The 20,098-nt window shown below is 38.7% G+C and overlaps 1 protein-coding gene across 2 annotated transcripts in view; it reads left to right on the top strand.

Moving 5' to 3' along the window:
- The window catches only part of CCDC102B (coiled-coil domain containing 102B), a 266,993-nt gene that overhangs the window by 149,186 nt on the left and 97,709 nt on the right, over positions 1-20,098 (top strand). For both annotated transcript variants that reach the window (XM_067537430.1, XM_067537431.1), the window contains one exon: positions 8,850-9,020. In XM_067537430.1, coding sequence (XP_067393531.1) covers positions 8,850-9,020 — 171 coding nt within the window. The remainder of the gene's footprint in view (positions 1-8,849; positions 9,021-20,098) is intronic.

Genomic DNA, 20,098 nt, shown 5'->3' on the forward strand with positions numbered 1-20,098 from the left:
GGCTGGTTTCAGACTCTCATTATAGAGAACTTCATAACACAGGACACATTGAGGTCATTGATCATCAAGTCCTGGTCAAAGTGAATATAATTTGGGTCATATCACCTAGTTTTCTTTTGAGTTTCAGTAAGACTGTTGAAATGTTCACTTTGTCATTTCGTACTTGTAGTAAGAGCTGCAGCATTGCTTTCTGTCTGTCTTTCTTTGCTTGGAATTATCTTTCTTTGTTAAATTATCATTGTATGACACCAAAGCATTCTCTGCCTCCCTATTTTGCTGAGGTTTCACTCTTCCTGTCTTAAGCCACAGGTCCATTTTCAAGTTCAAAATGCATAGAACAATGTAACTCTTAAACTGAAAATTGACTGAACATAATTCAACTATAAATGTTACATGTGCTCAGCATGGTATTTGACGCAGCATGAAAAAGGGTGCTAAACTGTGAGCTTCTATGGTGATGACAACACTTCTGGGTTTTGACCCATAGATGGGGGTATTCACATACTTTTGATTGATCAGAAAAATGGAATGCCTTTTCTGGGATCTGAAACTTTATTTTCATAATCACCTTTCACGGACCCCTTAGACATAGTCTGTGGACTCCCAAGGGTCTGCAGATCACAGATTGAAAACTTCTGGTCTAGGTATTTGTCTGTTTTTTATCTCTTTAGTTGCCCATCTTATTCAAAGTATATTTGGAGCCAAAAAGCCAATTGACTTTAAGGCCAAAAGGGACCATCATGATCACCTAGTCTGACATCCTGCACACTTCAGACCACTGAACCTCCCCTACACACTCCTGTAATAAACCTATAACCTGTGGCTGCGTTACTGAAGTCCTCAGATCATGATTCAAAGACTGGAAGTTACACAGAATCCACCATTTACACTAGTTTAAACCTGCAAGTGACTCATGCTCCAGAGAAAGGTGCAAACCTCCCAGGATCTCTGCCAATCTGACCTGAGGGAAAATTTCTTCTTGACCTCCTATATAGTGATCAGTTAGACACTGAGCACGTCAGCAAGACCCACCATCCAGACATCTGGGAAAGAATTCTCTGCACTAACTCAGAGCCCTCCTTATCTAGTGTCCCATCACTGGCCTTTCGGCTTCATGCCATTGTAGACAGTCTCATCATATCATCTCCTCCATAAATTTATCTAGCTCAGTCTTGAAGCCAGTTAGGTTTTTTGCACCCACTACTTACTTGTTCCAGAATTTCACTCCTTATGGTTAGAAACTTTCATCTAATTTCAAGTCTATACTCATGAGTAGCATGTGACACCTGCCTTTTGGGAGGCTGGTTGAGGGGGCCTTACTGCATGACCCTGCCCTTTCCCCAAGGCCCTACTCACACTCCACCCCCACACTTGCCCAGCCTCCACATGCCACTGCAGGAGGAGTTGGCTTGGCCTGCCCCAGCATCACAGTTACTGCCCTCCAGCACTGCAGGGAACTCAGCATGGGGCCCAGCACAGGCAGGACACAGGCTGCGCCCCCTGAAAGCAAAGGGTGCCTGCCCTCCCTGCCTGGTGGCGTGGAGCCCAGCTGGCACTGGGGGTCCAAGTAGGCCCTGTTCCCATTCAGCCCCCCTGCACTGATCCCCCCCACCCGCTGCTCACGCCTCTTTGCCCTTTCCCGTTACAAAAAGGTACTTGATTTATTGGGGTAACATTAGTCTTCCTTCCCATAAACGATAAAGTCCTGAACAAATAGCCTTAGTAGTCAAAACACAAATACTCATGTTAATGTATAATGGCAGAGTGCTGAAAGTGCATATACAAGAGGAACTAACTGGGACTGCAAAACTTTTGAGGACCCTAGACAGATTCTTCCATATTAATTTCTTTCCCCTGTACTCCTTTTTTTCAAATTAATTGTTGCTTCTTCATTTTCTTCTGCAAAAAGCAACCCTGCCAGCATGAATGCATCTCAAGCTGGTAGGGATTAATGAACTGTGTGTTACACAGTTACTGCTCTGCTTCTGAATATGCATGCCATTGAAATGTTACCACATGACCGGTATTTGACCGGCCTGGCCAGTTTTTTATGGATTTGCCAGTTGCCAGAAAGATTATTTAATCTGCTGGGTTTATTTTTACATGGGGCTAAAGATTTGCATCATTATCGCAATACACGGGGATATCTAACGTTAAAAGTCTGTGTCCAACTAAAGATGCTGCAGTGTTCCCACTTCCACAGGTTAAGAGATAACAGATCAAACCTGTTGTCTGCCCACCAATACTCAAGTGCATTATGCGTGTGTGTGACAGAGGGTTTGAGTCATACAAGAGTGAGGAGATGCATGATGTTATCAATCTTATCTATATGTGTTATCTCTCTAGATACTGTTAAAGATGGGGAGGTTGCAGAGTTTCCTTGTAGTTGGGGGTTGGGGTGCGGCAGGCTTGCCTTGTGGGTGGGGGTGCCCCTGTTTTTGCATTTCAAAGGAAATAATCCTACCTTCAACTGAGGGGCCCTGATCCCCAGGATCACACCATAGTTCACATATTCATCAGGATTAAAAAACTAGTAAAAATCCAAGCACAATGTTTTGTCTGCATTCTGTGCCATGAATGTCTGTAGTCAGAGGTTTGTAGAACCCCTGGGAGTGGGAGGCAGTGCAGCTAAACTATCTTATCCACCACCCACTGGCACAGTCAAGCTGTTTTGTGGAGTGTTTTGGAACCAGTTCTGTGTGCGCTATGCAGAGTTTCCTTCTTGGTACTTACTTTGAGGCAGCAGAGATCAGTAAGGGCTTCATTCCAACCAATCTTAGCGATGAACTGGGAATTGCAGAGCAAGCAGCCCGTTTGCTTGCTTGCAGGAAAATGGCAATCTGCCTCTCCTTGGGGCTACAAATTCTCATTTTAGCAAGATGTATTGTAGCCCCTAGCTGAAACAAATTCCTCAGTTATGGAGAGAAAGGATGGGCTCATGGCCAAAGCATTGGCCTGATAATAAATAGATTTGAGTACTATACTCAGCTCTGCTACAGACTTTGTCTGTGACCTTAGACAAGTCACTTAACCACTCTTTGCCTCATTTTCCCCATTTTCAATATGGATGATACTTCCCTACTTAATGGGTTGTTGTGAGCACAAATTGGTTTGCGGTCTCCTGAGCCTCCACTTCTGAGTGCCATAGAGAAAACTAAAAATAATATAGAATAAGTAGCTTTATCTTCATTGTCTTGTGGCATAATATGCATATGACTAACATGGCTTTGAACCCTTTGCAATGGCTTTTGAACGCACCATCAGACCATTCCCCTCTGGTAATCCCTTGAACTCATGTTACACAATTGGATATGGTTATCCATTATTTTTCATAGCTGTGTGCATATATGTGGATATACACAGCTCAGAAAGTGTATTTTGTGAATTATTGCCCATTTTTAGGACATCTGCATGGTCACACTTCTGCCCTGAATTTGAATCAGTGTGATTTTTATTTTCATATATAAAATATAATATTTCAGTTCTGTAACCTTTTTAATATCCAGATAGTCCTTACAAGCAATGAGTTACTGGGTCACTTCCCTGAATAATCTGATTGTAAATGGTAGCTGTGAACATGCATTCAATGTTAATGTGATATTATAGATTTGTCGAGGAAGTACTGATTTTATGTTCATATGATAAATGTATATGTTTGTCATGTCCAGACACTTACATATGACCCCTGTACAGGTCAGTCCATAGCGAAGCATTTATTAATTTCCAGTTTTCCATAGTATTTTTTCATACAGAAATGTTCTAGCTTGAAAGAGTTGACCTACTAGCACAAGAATTTATCTTTAATGAATAAGGCCTTTAATTATATTCTAGTGCTGCTGTATGTATGAGACTGTAAAACTGCTGAAGAGAAGAGTAAGTAATTGAATAGCAATTTAAGTATGAATTTATTAAATCAATTAGATTTACAGAAGTGATTTGAAACATAGTACTGCTATATTGGGCTCACCAAGTATATAGAATCTAAAGTAGTTGCTTGTAAGTGTGGCATAGGTTCTAATGGGAATTTGTCTTGGTTATAATAGTAAAAATGATTGATTCTACTTGTCCTGAAAAGCTTATTCTGTAAGTTATTCTTTCCCTAATAGCACCTCAGAGGTAGGCCATATCATTTTAGTTTGCCTGGGAATTTCTGGACCTAATAAAGGATTTCATAAACTCATGAGAATTTATAACGTCAGTTCAAATGGATCTGTTTTTCTCCCCACAAGAGAAGCAATATATACTAGATTAAATTTATCAAAAAAGTTAGTCATAGTTTGTCTGATCAGATCTCACATATACATTGCATGTACTTTTCCATCTGATGTGGTGTAAATCATCTGTGGAGGTAATACTTGGAAAGTAAATCAATATGAATTTGCACAAAAGGTAGTTTTATGTGCCATGCAGTAACTAAAGGAAAGGAAAGCAAACAGCATAACAAGGAGCATGCAGAAGTGCTTAATAGCTATTTTACTATAGTCTCTGAAAATGTAACATCACTTACTGTATTTATAGTTTGCCAGGGTGGTAGGGAAGTCACAAGGCTGTTCAGAAAATAACACAATAAAGATCATCTAGATAGCTCAATTCAAATAAGCACGAGCTGATGGTTTACCTTAAAGTACACAAGGGAATAGTGTAGTAGTAGTGGAATCACAGTAGGTTATTTTTGTTCATTGGGGCAGTAGGGGTGGTCTCAGAATATTTGTACAGGTAAACCCATATAGCATCTTTTTGAAGATGCTGAGAAATTTGTGTTTGTACAGTCTACCACCACTTGTATCCACTTGTGTACACTTTTTATGGGATTTTTAGGACCTGAAGGAGTCATTTATGGAGGTGAGGTAAAACAACATCTAGTCTTAAAGCATTTCTGTTCATGAATGGTAGAAATATGCTGAAAATCTGATCTCCACTTATTTTAAATGTCCTGGTATAATTGTCTCCTTGAGGCATTAGAAAAGCTAATGAAAACGTAAACACAAATACTGGGATAATCTCCTATGTTCAGGTTGCTGCATATCCCGAATACACAACCCTAATGAAAACTGATAGAGAGAATTGTAAACAACTGCATTTAGCTTCAGTGTCTGATAAATTTCTAAGATAACTAATAAAACTGTCATTTTGAAATTATTTAGATTCTAGAGGAAAGTTGAGATGAGGTATGTGTGAATGCACACCGTTGGTTTCATCAAGACAAAACAAAAGTCAATATATCTTTCTTTGAAATGATATCTAGCTTGGAGTAGACAAAGGAAACAGCGGGGAGTTTATTTCAATATAGCATTTGATACGGTTCAACAAGCCAATAAGAGGCGAAACTAAAGTGATATAGAGGATAAGATTTGATCACTACAAATGTATACAAAATTGGATTAAAAATGCATAGAGTAGGATTGTTCAATGTCAAGTGGGAAGAAGTGTTGACACCCTGATTGACTTCTTCTGTGTCCCAAACTAAATGGTGGAGGTGGTGGTTGTTATTATTTTTAACTTATTATTATTGACCACTTAGGGAATGAAGTAGAGAGTGTTCTAATGAAATGTGCTGACTGGTACACACTTGAAAGGATAGAAAATACTGTCAAAACTAGTTTTAAAGATACAATATGATATGAGTATATGTTGACTGCTTCACAACTGCCTTATGCCACTGAGAGAGTTAAACTATAAACCAGAAGCATCACATCTTCTGGGTGGAGTTCCGAGAGACAGCAGTGTTCAAGTAACTGAGATAACTTGGGAATCAGTGCTGGTCCTAGGGCACCAGCCTAGCCACCTATGGCAGGTGGGCTGAGGAGCCCCATTTCTGAGAAGGGGCCCAGAAAATGTGCCCAAGAGGCCAGGTGGGGAACCAGTTTGTGGAGGTATAACAGTTTGACACAAATGAGGGGATAAAATGTACAGCAATCCTAGTGGGTGAGGAGGAGGGGGCACTTGCTAGGATCTCTCATACACTGGTGTGGAGAGGCTTTGTTTGGGCCATCAGGGGAAATAAAACCCTTTGCTCCTTTAAGGATTGATCCTCCCTCCTTTTTTTTTAAGTGGGTGTTAGAAATAATCCAGTATGGATACAGAATCCAATTCCACTCCATGTCAGCTCTAAACTCCTGTTTCCCATCTCTTTTCTCAGAGGTCCCTCTCATAAAGAAGGGGCAAGATACTGTCACTGCCAAAACATCTTTCCCTTTGGCCTCTCTACAATACCAACTCTTCCCCAAGTACCTGGTGGGCAGCAGGCTATAGGCACCAGTGAAATACTTGCCTATGTGTAGCTGGCTTACTCAGGATTGCAGTGGAAAATGTGGGGAAAGTCATCTGTCTCCTATACTCCACTTCCTCTTCCTTGTCCACCTCTTTCTCTATGCAGTTCACAGCAGGGGCCTGTGACTCGAGCTCCTCAGAAGTATCCAAAGCACTGTTGTGGTCTCCACTGAGGATGGCATCTAGCTTTTTGTAAAAGTGGCAGGTCTGTGGCTTGGCACTGAATCGATTGTTGGCCTCCCTGGTTTTTTAGTATGCCTGCCGCAGTTCCTTGGCTTTCACATGGCACTGATGCTGGTCCTTATTGTAGCCCTTCTCCTGCATCCCCCGAGCAATCTGCTCATAGATGTCCATGTTTCTACAGTTGGTTCAGAGCTGTACCTGCAAAGCCTCTTCTCCCCACAGGCACAGGACATCCAATATCTACTCCAGGTAGGAGTGTACCTGCAGCGTGTAGCCAGCACAGTCATCTGGGCAACTCTACTCAATAATGGAGATCTGCTAGGTGTGCTCACCAACCTGGGCGACCAGGAAAAGGAATTTAGAAAATTCACAGGGCTTCCTATCTACCTGACCCACTGGCAGCTGAGTTCACAATGATGAACACAGCAGTCAGTGAGGCATTGTGGGATAGCTTTTGGAGGAGAGTAATGGTTGACCTATGTAACGCAATGTCTACACTCTCACTGAATCAACCTAAGTACATCAACTCTGACTCTATGCCACTCAGGGAGGTGGTGTTATTAATTCCACATAGCGGGGCACTTATGTAGGTGGGAGCCAAATTTAAGAGAAGACACATCCAAAGCTAGGTCAACATAACTCTGTAGTGTAGACCAGGCCTTACTCTTACAGGAGTAAATTGGGAACAGGCAATAGTTGAAGCAGAAGCTAGAGCTTGTGGACTTTCTACTTATAAATGCTAATTATGTTGAAATATTCACAGGGCTTCTGATTTTCTGTTTTTACCAATAAACTCCAATATATCGCCCCCAATAAGAGAAAAAGATTTTTTTTGAAGGGAAAAAAATAAAAAAAGAAATTGGCGTTTATCCAATAAAAGCCAGAAAATCACCAAAAATGCTTACTTGTATCTAAGGGCTTTTCCACAGAGTATAGTAATGCAAATTATGGTGGTATGATTTCTGAAGCACACTAATGTTTTGCACAAATTGGTCCTGCTAGTGTGCACTAAAGGTTACCTACGGCACTTTAAAGTAGTGCTGTTTGAGACTGTACTACATTAAAGCACACAAGGGACCATTATAATAAGATTATTTGTTACAGTATACACGACTGTCATGAATAATTTATATAATATATATTACAGTGTATATGAAAAGGAAGCCCTGATTAACCCCAAATATGAAATTAATAAGCCCTGCAAAACAGCATCCCTAAATATTCAGTACAGATGATCAAACCAACAATACTCTAATAGATACCAACTAGTGTCCTGAATTTCTTAAATAAATGCAGCTGATGGTTCAAATTTCTTCACAATTTACTTAGGTTGCAATGTACTTCTACTTAAATTATAAGGCGTTCAGGGTAGGGACTGTCTTTCTCTTGTGTTTGTATTGTACCTAGCACAATGGGACTGGGAACTTCAAGCACTACCACTACAGCAATTGGTAATAATAACAATAATTTGTTTATAATCAAATTTCTTATTCCAAGCAAGATAGTTGTTATGCACACTGTTACTTTTAAATGTAAAACTTTTTCTCTTGACAATACTGACTTTTTTATATCTAGTTCATCTCCCTGCTACCACTTTGGTTTTCATACTCTTAAAATATTTGACCAAATGTTTGTTACCTTAGTACAGATGTGAGAGGTTAGCGAGTTATGAAAGTATGTATTTGACTTAAGAGTTGGCAAGAGAAAACAGGTATAAACGGATTTAGGATGATTTGGGATGATTTAATTGGGGTTGGTCCTGCTTTAAGCAGGGGGTTGGACTAGGTGACCTCCTAATCTTCTATGATTCGTTTTACAGTTTAAAACATTCCAGAAACAGATTAACTTTACTTTAATATTTGTTTCATCTGCTTTGAAATAGGAGCTGCCAGGGCTTTGATAAATAGTTTAACTGTAACAATCTCAGCAGTTCTCCTCAGACAATCACAGCTAGCCCTGACATTACTCACAGATGCAGCAGAAGAACAGTTCTGATACTGAAGGGACTATTTTCTTCCTCAGTGGTGGAATGTTACAGTTGCAATGCTGTGATAAAAACCTGGGGCCAGATTCTCAGATAGTGTCCATTTTTATAGTCCAGTGACATCAGTGGAGATATAAAGACAATTTACACTAGCTGAGGATCTGCTCTCCCTGTATTTTTTTGTAAAGTGATATGAATAGGTCCCTACACTTTTAAATTCACCTGAAAATACAGAATTCTTCTTGTTAGAATAAACATTTACTGGAATATATTTAGCCAGTCTTTTTAATAGCAAGACTCTCAAGAGCCATAAGAGGTTCCCCTATAGAAAGTTGCCTTTAAGAAGATTTGAAACCTGTTTCAGGCCCCAAATTTGGTTTAGTATCTGAATGGTATTGTTTTTCTTTAAAAGGAACTCACTGATCTACAGCATGCACACAACAAGCTAAACAAGCAGTATCACGATAAAGTGGCAGAACTGACGCATGCAAACAATAGAGTGGAACAACATGAGGCTGAAGTTAAGAAGCTGAGAATTCGGGTGGAAGACCTAAAAAGAGGGCTAAACCAGGCAGAGAATAAGGTATTTAAACTTTTAATTTGTTAAAAGAATCTGCCATCACCTACAGATTATTCACATATGTAAGGACAATACTGTTAATGCATTAATATATTGTAGTGTTTATTTTTGGTAGTGGTATTGTAGTATTTATTTATTGCATTAATATATTGCATATGTGTTTATTTATGATCCTAGGACTGCAATTTTTGACATTAGAATCTGACCTCTTTGGTCCCTTTAACCATTGCCTTGCCAGTATAAGATTTTTTAAGATTTTCTCTGTTTTTATATATATATATATATATTATATATATAATAACTCCCCAATTTACCTTTCTATTGAGTATGCCAACTAGGCTGTTACTGAACAATATGGACAAAATATGTGAGTGTAATATATAAATATAAAAAGAGATCATTAATTAATTTTTCAATGTCCCTATGAGCACAGAATATTCTAAATCACAACAGCACAAAATTCTGCTGCTTTTGTCCAACACTTTCTTCTGGGTACCAAACCCCAGTTTAATCCTTTTCATTATAAATTACCCTTAGACATCTTAGATTACTTTAGATTCAAGATCATCGCTGGTGGTTAATTGTATGCTTGCCGCAAAATATCTATGCTGAGAGTCTGTTACCTTACCTGAGAAAAGAGATGATTATAATTGGTTTATGCTACAGAGGTATCTTGTACTGATGAAGTGGCATAATTTCCCTGCTCACATTGGGTACATCGACACTGCAACAAAACACCAGCAGCATGGCTGTGGCTGGTCTGGGTCAGCTGACTTGGCCTCATGGTACTCGGGCTGTGGGCTATACAATTACAGTGTAGGTGTTTGGGTTCAGGCTGAGTTGTAAGACTCTGCAACCGGGGAGGGTCTCAGAGCCCAGGCTCCAGCCCAAGCCTGAACATCTACACTCCAATTTTTAGACCTGCAGCCTGAGCTCTGTGAGTTTGAGTTAGCTGACCTGAGCTCTGAGACTCATTGTGGGGTTTTATCACAGTGTAGATGTAACCATTCTCCCTGAATGTTTTGTGCGGGAGCAAGATATGTCTTCAGCCACCTTCTGGAATCCCATGGAGTAGGGAAGAAAGTCTTCCTTTTGCACCCATGTAATTTAGTGATACTGTCTGAAGAGGGCCTGTTCCTAAAATTTAGTAGTGGGATTTTCTATTTCTTCAATAGCAGTATTTCTAGATAATCCTATCCATATAAAGAGAGAGGACCTGTATTTTCAGACATGACTAGTGATTTTGGGTGAACCAATTTTTCTTCTCCTAACTGGTACAACCAGCTGTGTCTCAAATTTTGTTGACTCAGGTCAAAAAGGATGAAAGTATTTTTGTATGATTTAACTCAATGGGGGTTATTTTCTCTTAGCTAGATTATGTGTTTCCAGTCACACCCACAGTGTAGTAGGTGCTGTGCAAACAGGAAAGAAGGCACAGTGTCTATCCTGGAGAGTTCTCAGTCTAAAATACAAGAGATAAATGAACGGCTGGGGAAGTGGAACAAAAATAAATGAAGCGGTCAGGACAGGTCATGTTTTGATAATCCAATATTTGATAATCCAACTGTTTGTTTTGGTTAAAACATGCAGTCTGTCCCCAGTTATCTTTCAGTCTCATAGTTTCTTGCAGGATAAGCACCAGGACCATTAACAGGTGTCTGCAGAATTGGACCCTTTGTTTATTATTTTGCTTTTGTTTGCTGCAGACACTCAGTACAGCAAGGCACCTCTTATGCCCTTAAATTAGAAGAGTGGCTTTTGGATTAGTGGCCGCATCCTGTATCCATTTGATTTCAGAGTCCATCATTGATGTAGTAGGAGAGAGGGGGAATTGAGGAAAAACAAAGCTGGTAAAACAAAGGAATCTAAGAAAATATTTTGATAAATAAAACATATCCCGTTGGGGTCTGAATGTTCAGGAAATCGGTAGTAGCATATGAAAACTTTCACTCACGATCTCAATCAATACTAGCAACATAGACATCACTGCCATCTGACAGATCAGCTGCTTATTTGAAATTAATTGATATCAGTCCAGTTCCTATGAGACAAGGTGTAACAATCACACACTCCTAATTAAAACTAATTGGCACTCCCGTTAGAAGTCGCAACAGAGAGGTTTTACATAAGGAGTGAATAGTTGTGAGGACAAAACTACCTAAAAGTGGCCTCACAAAACATAAAGGTTGGTGGGCGCGTTAGGAGAATCTTGCAATGCAGCCACCCATCTTAAAACTGTTCTTTGAAGAAATGGAAGATTTCTATTTCCTTGGTGTCAGTCCCTCACTCAGTTCACCACTGTAACACACAGAGCCTTCTCTAGCAGTTGTACTTTATAATTAGGAGCTACAGTTAGTTTTTCAGGGTTATCATCAGAATAAAGAAAATGATCCTTGCCATCAGTAAGGCTGGAATTAAGAATATTGCCAAGCAAGTGATATCAAAACAGCACATTGAGGAACAACTCATACTGTGTAGGATGTAGGAGCATCCCCTAATGTCTAGAGAGCTGTTTTTAATGAAATGCTGTTAGTATGATCATCATAAATGTAATATTTTATTACTATGAAATATCTTCTTGTTAGAGGATGAGAACTAAATTTGCTGTATTTTTAGAGAAATTATCAGTTTTGAAGTTACTTATGTTTTCTCTCCTAATGCAGCAGCTTAATTATGATTTAACAAAAGCATGAAGATTTTCTTCTTAGTTAAGTGCTGTCTGAGGCAGATTATATTAGCATTTAGGTTTCTCCTTTCATTCCTAACACTGAGATTTAAATTAATCCACTGCTGGATTCAGCACACAAAAGAATTGTATTTATGACACAATAGACAAAAGGTCTGTAACCAACCTCAAAAACAGTTTGTTGTTTTTTATGCTCCATTGGCAAGAAATTATTTTATGTATTCAAGGTAAAATGTTCAACCAGATTATTTCTATTCTCGAAATAGGAAAATGGAAAGTTGTCATTCTCTCTGACTCTGCTGTTTTTTTTATATTTCATTTTATGATCTACATTAATTTTTCTGATGCACTGAGTTCATTTATAGCTGAAGCCTATCGAATCAGATTTTGAAAGGATATCTGAAAACATACTAGACATTACATTTAAGACTCCAAAAGTCTGATTTATATAGATTAATGCAGCAATCTGAGCCGCTGCCAGATTTACTCATTATTTTATGTAGTATTGAAGACACGAGTTGTCAAACTGATACATGGGCCTTCAGGGGGAAAAAAAAGATAATGTCCTTACAGAGCTGATTATAAACTCTTTACTTGTTTGCCTGAAATAAACGGTGTTTTATTTCTTCAGTTTTGTTGGAATTCTTTAGTAAAACAAATATAATCTTGTGTAGTGGTAGGCACAGACCATTTAACTTCATTATATGAAGTTCTGTCTGAGTACAGTACCTAGAACAATTGATAGTTGTCCATGACAAGTTCCTAGGTGTTGCTGCAATATAAATAAATATTATTATTTTGTTTCTCTTAAAACAATTAATAGGAAATCTGATGATTGTGACATCTTGCTATATACTTTCTCAATTCTGGGTTTTTGTTGTTGTTAAGAATCAAAAATGTTCTGTTATAATAATGAAGAAAAGAAGGTATGAGGTACAGGAAATGATTCCATAAGATATTATAGATTAAATTATTTATGACGTAGATAGGAAATCCGTATTTTTGTCAGAGAGAGAGAAAGAGATTCCTATTATTGGTGGAATGAGCTCAAATATATGTTCCTCTTTAAAAATATATTTAAGGGAATATTGTATGTGCATTGAACAATATATAAGAAATAATACATATATTGATAAATAATTCCTTTTATCCCAAAGACACCTAATAGATTATGAATACTAGAATTGGTTGGAAAATGAAGTTCTTTCCATTGAAAAGTTTGAATTTTTGGCTAAAAAGCAAAAATAGAAATATTTTGATTAAGCATAATATTTCATTACTTCTCAGGAGTGTTGTGTGGCTAATTTCATGAATATTTGTGACAGGCTGAAATATTGTGGTGATGGGGCTATAAAAAAATTATAGTTTTTTGGGTTTGAAACAAATTTTCATTTTGAAATTTAAGCTAACAACAGGAGGGGAATAGTGGTCAAAATCAAAATTCAACATTTCAAAACTATCAAAATGCAATGTTTCAATTGACCCAAACGCAAACATTTTTTAGATTTTTCAGTTTGATTTTTTTTTTTTTGAGATTTCAACTTTTCATCCCAATTTGAGGTGGGAAATTTTCTTTGAAAGCTTGAAAATTTTCAAAGGATGGGAAAACTATTTTCCACCTAACTTTAATTATAGCCATGCAAACGAAAATGTTTCTACTTGTTTCATTGGCATGAAGTTCTTGTTATCAATACTTAATATATGGATGATTACAATGTATTTCTTTCATTAATAGTTTGTGAAGCTTGCAACAGGCATTGTTTTGAAAGATCATTTTTATTTCCAAGATGGTTGTACTATATCTCTTTCCTTGGAAATAAAATGACTAATTCAATCATACCCAATTCAAGACTGAGAAGGTTACAAAGTACTGCAAATACTTACCTGTAACAATACCAGTTCATTCTCTCCTTGTCATTACTGTAGATTTTTTAAATATTGTGATAGTGCCTTTGTATGGAAAAAAAACTTTTGGTAACAGGAAAGTGTTCACCGTAGTTTCAAATAATGGACATTGGTCCTTTGCAAAAGAACTCCTTTCAGCACTCATGAAAATCCCATCTCTAAACATGTATAGTTGAAGTCAAAGTGACATTTCAAAGTGAAGAAACTCTGTACATACAACTGTAATTTAGATAATTTTTCAGTTCTTGTTACAGTGTTTGTATTCCATTCCTGTTTAAGAATATACAACAATATCATAGTTTTATCATCAGGCATGAACTACTTAGTTTTGCTTTTCAGTCCTGTAGCTTGATACCTTTCTTCTTAGCATAATGATGAGTGAATCTCAAAAGGGTTGGTTCAGATAAGTGTCTCAAAGTTGGGATACATATCTGTCTCATGAGGGATTTCCTCTTTTTCCTGCATGTTATTTTCAGACATTACATATCCAGTAGGCCTTGGTTAGTTGCTTTTCACTAGTGAAAAGATCTTTCCAAGGCATGCATGGAGACTAGAGTCCCTTCCAAAGATAACTAGCCATATGGAGAGACTCAGAAGTCTCTTCTGGCCCCACTTCTTTTTAAATCTTGCAATGCTTTGTATTTTTGCTGTGAGCTGAAGTACAGAGTGGGGAACCCCAGTCCATGCTGAGTTCCCTCGTTCCCCATGAGCTTTTGTTTTTAGGAAGCCCCATACATGTGTTACAACTCAAGGGGAAGCTGCCAAGTCAACAGCACTAATTGATATGAAATATGTCCAGGATATGTACTGTAACGAATTTAAGCCTATGAACTCTGAACTCTAGGGGGAAGAAGCCTTAAATCATTTAATCAAAGTCATGCTAAGAAGTGTATGCTACATGATGCAAATTTATTTGAATTTTATTATGAGAACTAGACTTCTCATGATCTTTTTTTGACCTCCCAAGGTGGTTTTGTTTTAAGTTAAGCTTGTTGTGATATGAAAAGATAGTGGGAAATTCCAAAAGGACTGCTGTGAACAAGCTAATAGTTTCTCTTGGCTTGAGTTTCCATGTGTGGAAGAACAAAAGCAAGGCCTGGTAGGCCTTACACTAAAATGAATGATGGAAATGTAAGTTAGCATGACTATGGACGGAAGAACCCACTGAAGACAGTTGATTGCGCTTAAACTGTTTTCGAAAAGCTGTTTTTGCAACTATGTGCTGTTGTAATCGCTCCTAGCTATTCTTGTAACAGCCAAGAGGATAGCCGTTAGACTTGTGTACTAGATAAGGAAGTGTGTGTCAGACTTGTTTTGCAATGGAGAACTCCACTATGCGATCAGTATGGGAAGAGCTATCCCATATAAGCCATAGGCATTCAAACCTGAGGGGGGTCTCCTGATAGCAGCACGGAAGCCCTGTGCTGTCCAGGGCTCCTCTATGGCCATAGCTCTGTGTGTGTCTGTCAGAATAAAGCTCTGCTCGATTCGACCCAAAAGAGAAGCTGCGTGATCTTTTCCACGACACATGGTTAGTTGTTTCCCAAAACCCCAGGAGCCTGGAAAGAGGATAGATTTGGCTTCATTTTGCTCTTAATATTTTGTTTTGGTTTTGTTCACTCGTTGCTGTTTCCTTTTGCTTTTCAGTACAGAAAATGTTAGACATCAGCAATTTTTAATAACGGTCCTGTTCTGAGTCTTAAAAGACATCTTAAGTCTGATGGCATGATTGATAAGCATGACATTAGATAAACCTATCCTCTCTATGATTTAGCATAGATAACAAATACGGTGGGACTGAGGGATGAGATGGGAAGAATTTAACATATAAGAAAAATAAGAAACCATTGTAATTGGAGTGAATGTTTAATTGCCATTTTAGACTGGAAACTTACAAATCTAATGTTTGTTAGTTCAACCATTTTAGCTCTAATGAAGGCCAAATCACTCTTATGTTGGTGTCTTGATATGTGACCAGCATACAATTAAATTAAAAAAATACTTAATACACCGCAGTGGCACCAGTAATTAGTGATTTCTGTTGGAATTGCATGGTGTGCAGGAAAGCAGAAACTGCTAACACAGTAGAGTGCATTCAGACTATTTTAATGCACCAGTAGGAGCTCTGGGATCCTACTGTGCTAAGGGGATAACACACTTGCAACTTATTCTTCCTTTAAACATTGGTATCAATCCCACATTTTGTTTGCTGTTGTAACAGCTACAGAAGACGTACAAAAAAAAAAAATCCAGCAAAGTCCTCTAGGAAAAGAATACCTGGAAAAGCATCCTTGCTATTAGGTGGGGTTGGTATAGTTGAGGTTGCTTATATCTTTCCATTATAAGACCCTGTTTTCAGTTGCATATAACTTGGCCAAACTTTAATCACTTGGGATGAAATTTTCCATGCCAGGTATCTGTGTCAGGATGGATTTTTTAGAAGACTTCAGAAAAAAATGGTTCAGATATTTCTTAGCATGAGATAGGGGAAGGAAATGCCCATGTTAAACAAAATAAAACCAAAATGTCTTACCACTTCATTGAGAAACTCTAGAGTCTTTGTGCTTTGGAGCAAAGACTTGAAATCAAGGAGGCCTAATGCCAAGGAGGTGCCTTTGCTTTTCTTATGAAAAAATGCACACATTTGGTCAATTTATATGCATCCGAAAAATCTCCGTTCACACATACCCTCGTTGTTTCTTAGGTAAATTCTCTGAAGATGCTGTTTGTACTGAGCATACTCCTATCTTTGGTTGCAGGGACTAGAGCAGGACTTTCTCTGCAATTGCTGCTGCTGGCTTCTGTGGGTCACTGTGGTGCTGGGTACTAGAATTAAGAACAGCGAGAATCTTTCTTCTATATGCTCTCAATGCTCCTCCTGCTGGTGTGCAGGCAGCATGAAGATGGAATCTGCCTGACTTGATTGCAAAGGCTACAAGAGCAGGAAGGTGGGGGGATGAGGGGCAACAGAAGAAGTAGCTGGGAGGTAGACTGGAACTAGCTGGGCATGGAGATGAGGACAGAGAGCCTGTGTGGGAGTGGAAAATAAGACTTGGATTAAATGAGAAATGTGGGTGTGGGGGGACCACAGGGACTGGCTGAGCAAACTGCCTGCAGGGAAACTGAGATGAGGAGCCCAAGAAGGGAGACAGGAACTGGTAACTGAAGTACGGGAAAGAATGGGACTCAGATGGGGAACCTGGAGGAAGAGATAGGAACTGGTTGGGCAAGAAGACACATCTGGAATGAAGAGCTTGGAGGGCTGGAGCCTGGGACTGGCTAGATTAGTGGACTGTGATAAGGAGTCAAGAGGGGATGGGACAGAAGGGTCTGGAAACACTATAGCACACCCCACTTCAGAACCTGGAAGTGAATCCAAGATTCTGGAGTTTCAATATTTCTCTGTCAGCAACTCTGTGAAACCCACCGGCAAAATGTGTGTCACTTTTCCTTTGGAGGATGGCAATCTACTCCTGCCATCAGTTACGTGGTTAGCTCAAGTGGCAGCAATCTCTACTGAGGTCTAAAGGTCCAACCCTGCTGATGACACATGTGGATGTCAATATGTTTCCACATGAGAAATTGATTTTTCAGGTTTTTTTTAAAATACTTTGGAAGTAACACCCACATCCACACACTCTACCTATGTTATAAGAATCTTTAGTTTGCAAAGTCAAGCACTCAAAAGTTAGGAAATGCCAGTCCAACCTGGATTTGGCCCCCTTGTGCTATGCATTATGATACATACTTGATTTACATGCTCACATGTTATTTTTCCAAAGGAAAAAGTCAAGGGATTTTTTTCCCTATGTCTGCCTGAATCTGGCTAACATTGTAATAACCTCAGTAATTGGGAATACTTGCTCATTATTCAATTGTATAATTATATCCCAGGTTTAAAAAGCGGGAAATTTTGTTTTCTTGAGTTAATATTCTCTTGCATCTGACGTTGGACATAATTACTAAATCCAGAGAAGCACTGGACCTATGCAAAAGGACTTGAAGTTTGCCTATGGTCAGCTATGAGATTTGGCCATGAGAAACTGTAGTTTGTCAGAATGAAAACATTTTTAGGCCTTCAAATCCATGAGAAGTGCTTCTTGTGCAAAAATGCAATATACTTTTTTTGAACCAGGAGTTTACACAGCTCTCTCTGTTCTCTGTTTATTTCATTACACCATGCTGACCCTAGTAACAAAGCTGTTATCTCAGTACCAGAGACTTCAACTAACGAGATCACCTCTTTCTGTGAAAAGATATATTCTCAAATGTCATGTTTCAGGGTTGAATTGTTGCGTGTGTGTCTGTCTTAAATCACAGTTGAGCTCACAGCCTTCTCTTGGACAAAACTTCAGTCCACAGCGTTTTAGATTCATGCACACTTCAGAGCTTTTTATGTCTTACTTTCACAATTCAGTGTTGATTATGTAGGCACAGGAAGTTTCGGAGAAGCAGGATATGCATTTGTTTTTCAATAGTTGGGAACTTTCATCCATCTGTCCATCAGGAGTCCGTGCGGCAGTTAGTCAAATTCAGAGATTGGATTCAAATAGAAAATTGTTTTTACTCACAGGAACATGTCCTTACTGCCAGTTTGGGATTTGCCAAATTAGGTAGAGGGAACACACTCACTGATACCAAGATTCTACCCCATTCACAAGGACCTATAAGTCTGTTTTTCGACATCCTGACCTGTTAAGCAATGTTAATCCCAAAAAAACCCAAAAAGTGTTCTTCAGCCAACTTTAAAATGTAAGTGGATGCAGAAAAATTTAATCCCTGATTCTTTGGTCCTTTTGTGGGGAAGAAGGTGTGGCTCTTTTGGATGAATATAGCTCAGAGAGAAAGGAAATTACAAGTAGTCCCAATAGTGTTGTCCAGAATATGAAAGAGGATGAGCAAAATAGATCATATCTCTGCTGTGTTTTTAGGCCTGACCTCTGAAATAGTTTTTTTAAAAAAACAAAAGTATGAAAGAAAATAACAGGTACATGTTTTAAAAACTAACAAATAATTAGATTGGTACCTTTATTTGCACTATTCGTGAGTTGGTGCTGCTGTAAAGCATAATGAAGGTGTCTGTGACTTGAAATTTACTTTGATTTTAAAATAGCAATGACTGATTTAGGAGTTTTGCTTTCCTACATCTGCCACTTTCTGTAATTTGTTTGTGTAGTATGCATTTGTTATTTTTTTTTTTTTTTTGGCAGGAGAGTCTATAGAGGGAATATGATTATCGTTTTTCTCACTGTTTTTCTCTAATGATTTTTAATAGATGGTTAGGGTCTAATAATAATATAGCATGTGAATGGGTTGTCTATAAAAGTAGGTGAGTGGTCTGAACCTGTCAGATTGAGAAGTTTTGTCACTGGAGCTAATAAAAAACAGACACCATACTGGTCCCATGTCACACATCTTTCTCTATAACACATTGATCATATAGTGGAAAAGGCTAAGGAAATCTAAAAAAAATATACCATGCGGAAGAAGAGGCAGATGCAGTAGCACCAGTGGTCTCTCACGTATTAATCTCTTTCAAAAAGAGATTCTCCGATCTGAGAGGCCACATTGGCAATCTGCTTTTCTTTCCCATCTACAGGGATTTAGAACACTTTGTAGGGACAATAAAGGTTCCAGCGGATCCTTCCTTGCTGCTGGGCCAAAATATTTGTCTATAATCAGTAGGGAAAAGTCAAAACTAAAGATGTGCAAACTTTCAGAAATAAAGACGACGGTTTCAGACACTGCTAACAAATTACATTTAATTTGTAGCAAATCATTCTGCAGAGGGGGAAATAGAGACACATTGTGTATGTCTATGCTGCAGTTAGATATCTGTGGCTGGTCTGTGTCAGCTGACTCAGGCTTGGACTAATGGGCTGTTTAACTGTGGTATAGATGTTCAGGCTAGAGTGTCCCAGAGCATGGACTGCACCCCAAGCCCAAACACCTACACTGCAATTAAACAGCCCCTTAGCCCAAGCCCCGCAAGCCTGAGTCAGCTGGCACAAGCCAGCTGCAGGCATCTAATTGCAGTGTAGACACACCTAATGTGTCTCTATTCCTCCCCTGCAGAATTATTTGCTACAAATCTAATGTAATTTGTTAGCAGTGCCTGAAACCTTCTTTACTTCTGAAAGTTTGGACATCTTTAGTTTTGACTTTCCCCTACCGATTATAGACAAATATTTTGGTCCAGCAGCAAGGAAGGATCTGCTGGAACCTTTATTGCACCTACAAAGTGTTCTAAATCCCTGTAGATGGGATGATACCTTTCTTCCAAACCTTAAAATGCACGTGCAGATTAAGTGCATACTTTTGTATAACCAGGACATGCAAAATTAAAATAAATTGCACCAAATCTCAATTCAAGTTCTAAAACTAGTCCACAGAAGGAGACTGTGATGTTGACAGACTAGCATGGGCCATAGCCATAGGCCAAATCACTGGTGGGTGAATATCAAAGAAGCAAGCAATGCAATTTTCTGTC

The sequence above is a fragment of the Emydura macquarii genome, unplaced genomic scaffold, assembly GCF_026122565.2.
Source record: "Emydura macquarii macquarii isolate MOO-44397 ecotype Brisbane River unplaced genomic scaffold, CSIRO-AGI_Emac_v2 contig_431, whole genome shotgun sequence".
In the NCBI taxonomy this organism is placed as follows: domain Eukaryota; kingdom Metazoa; phylum Chordata; order Testudines; family Chelidae; genus Emydura; species Emydura macquarii.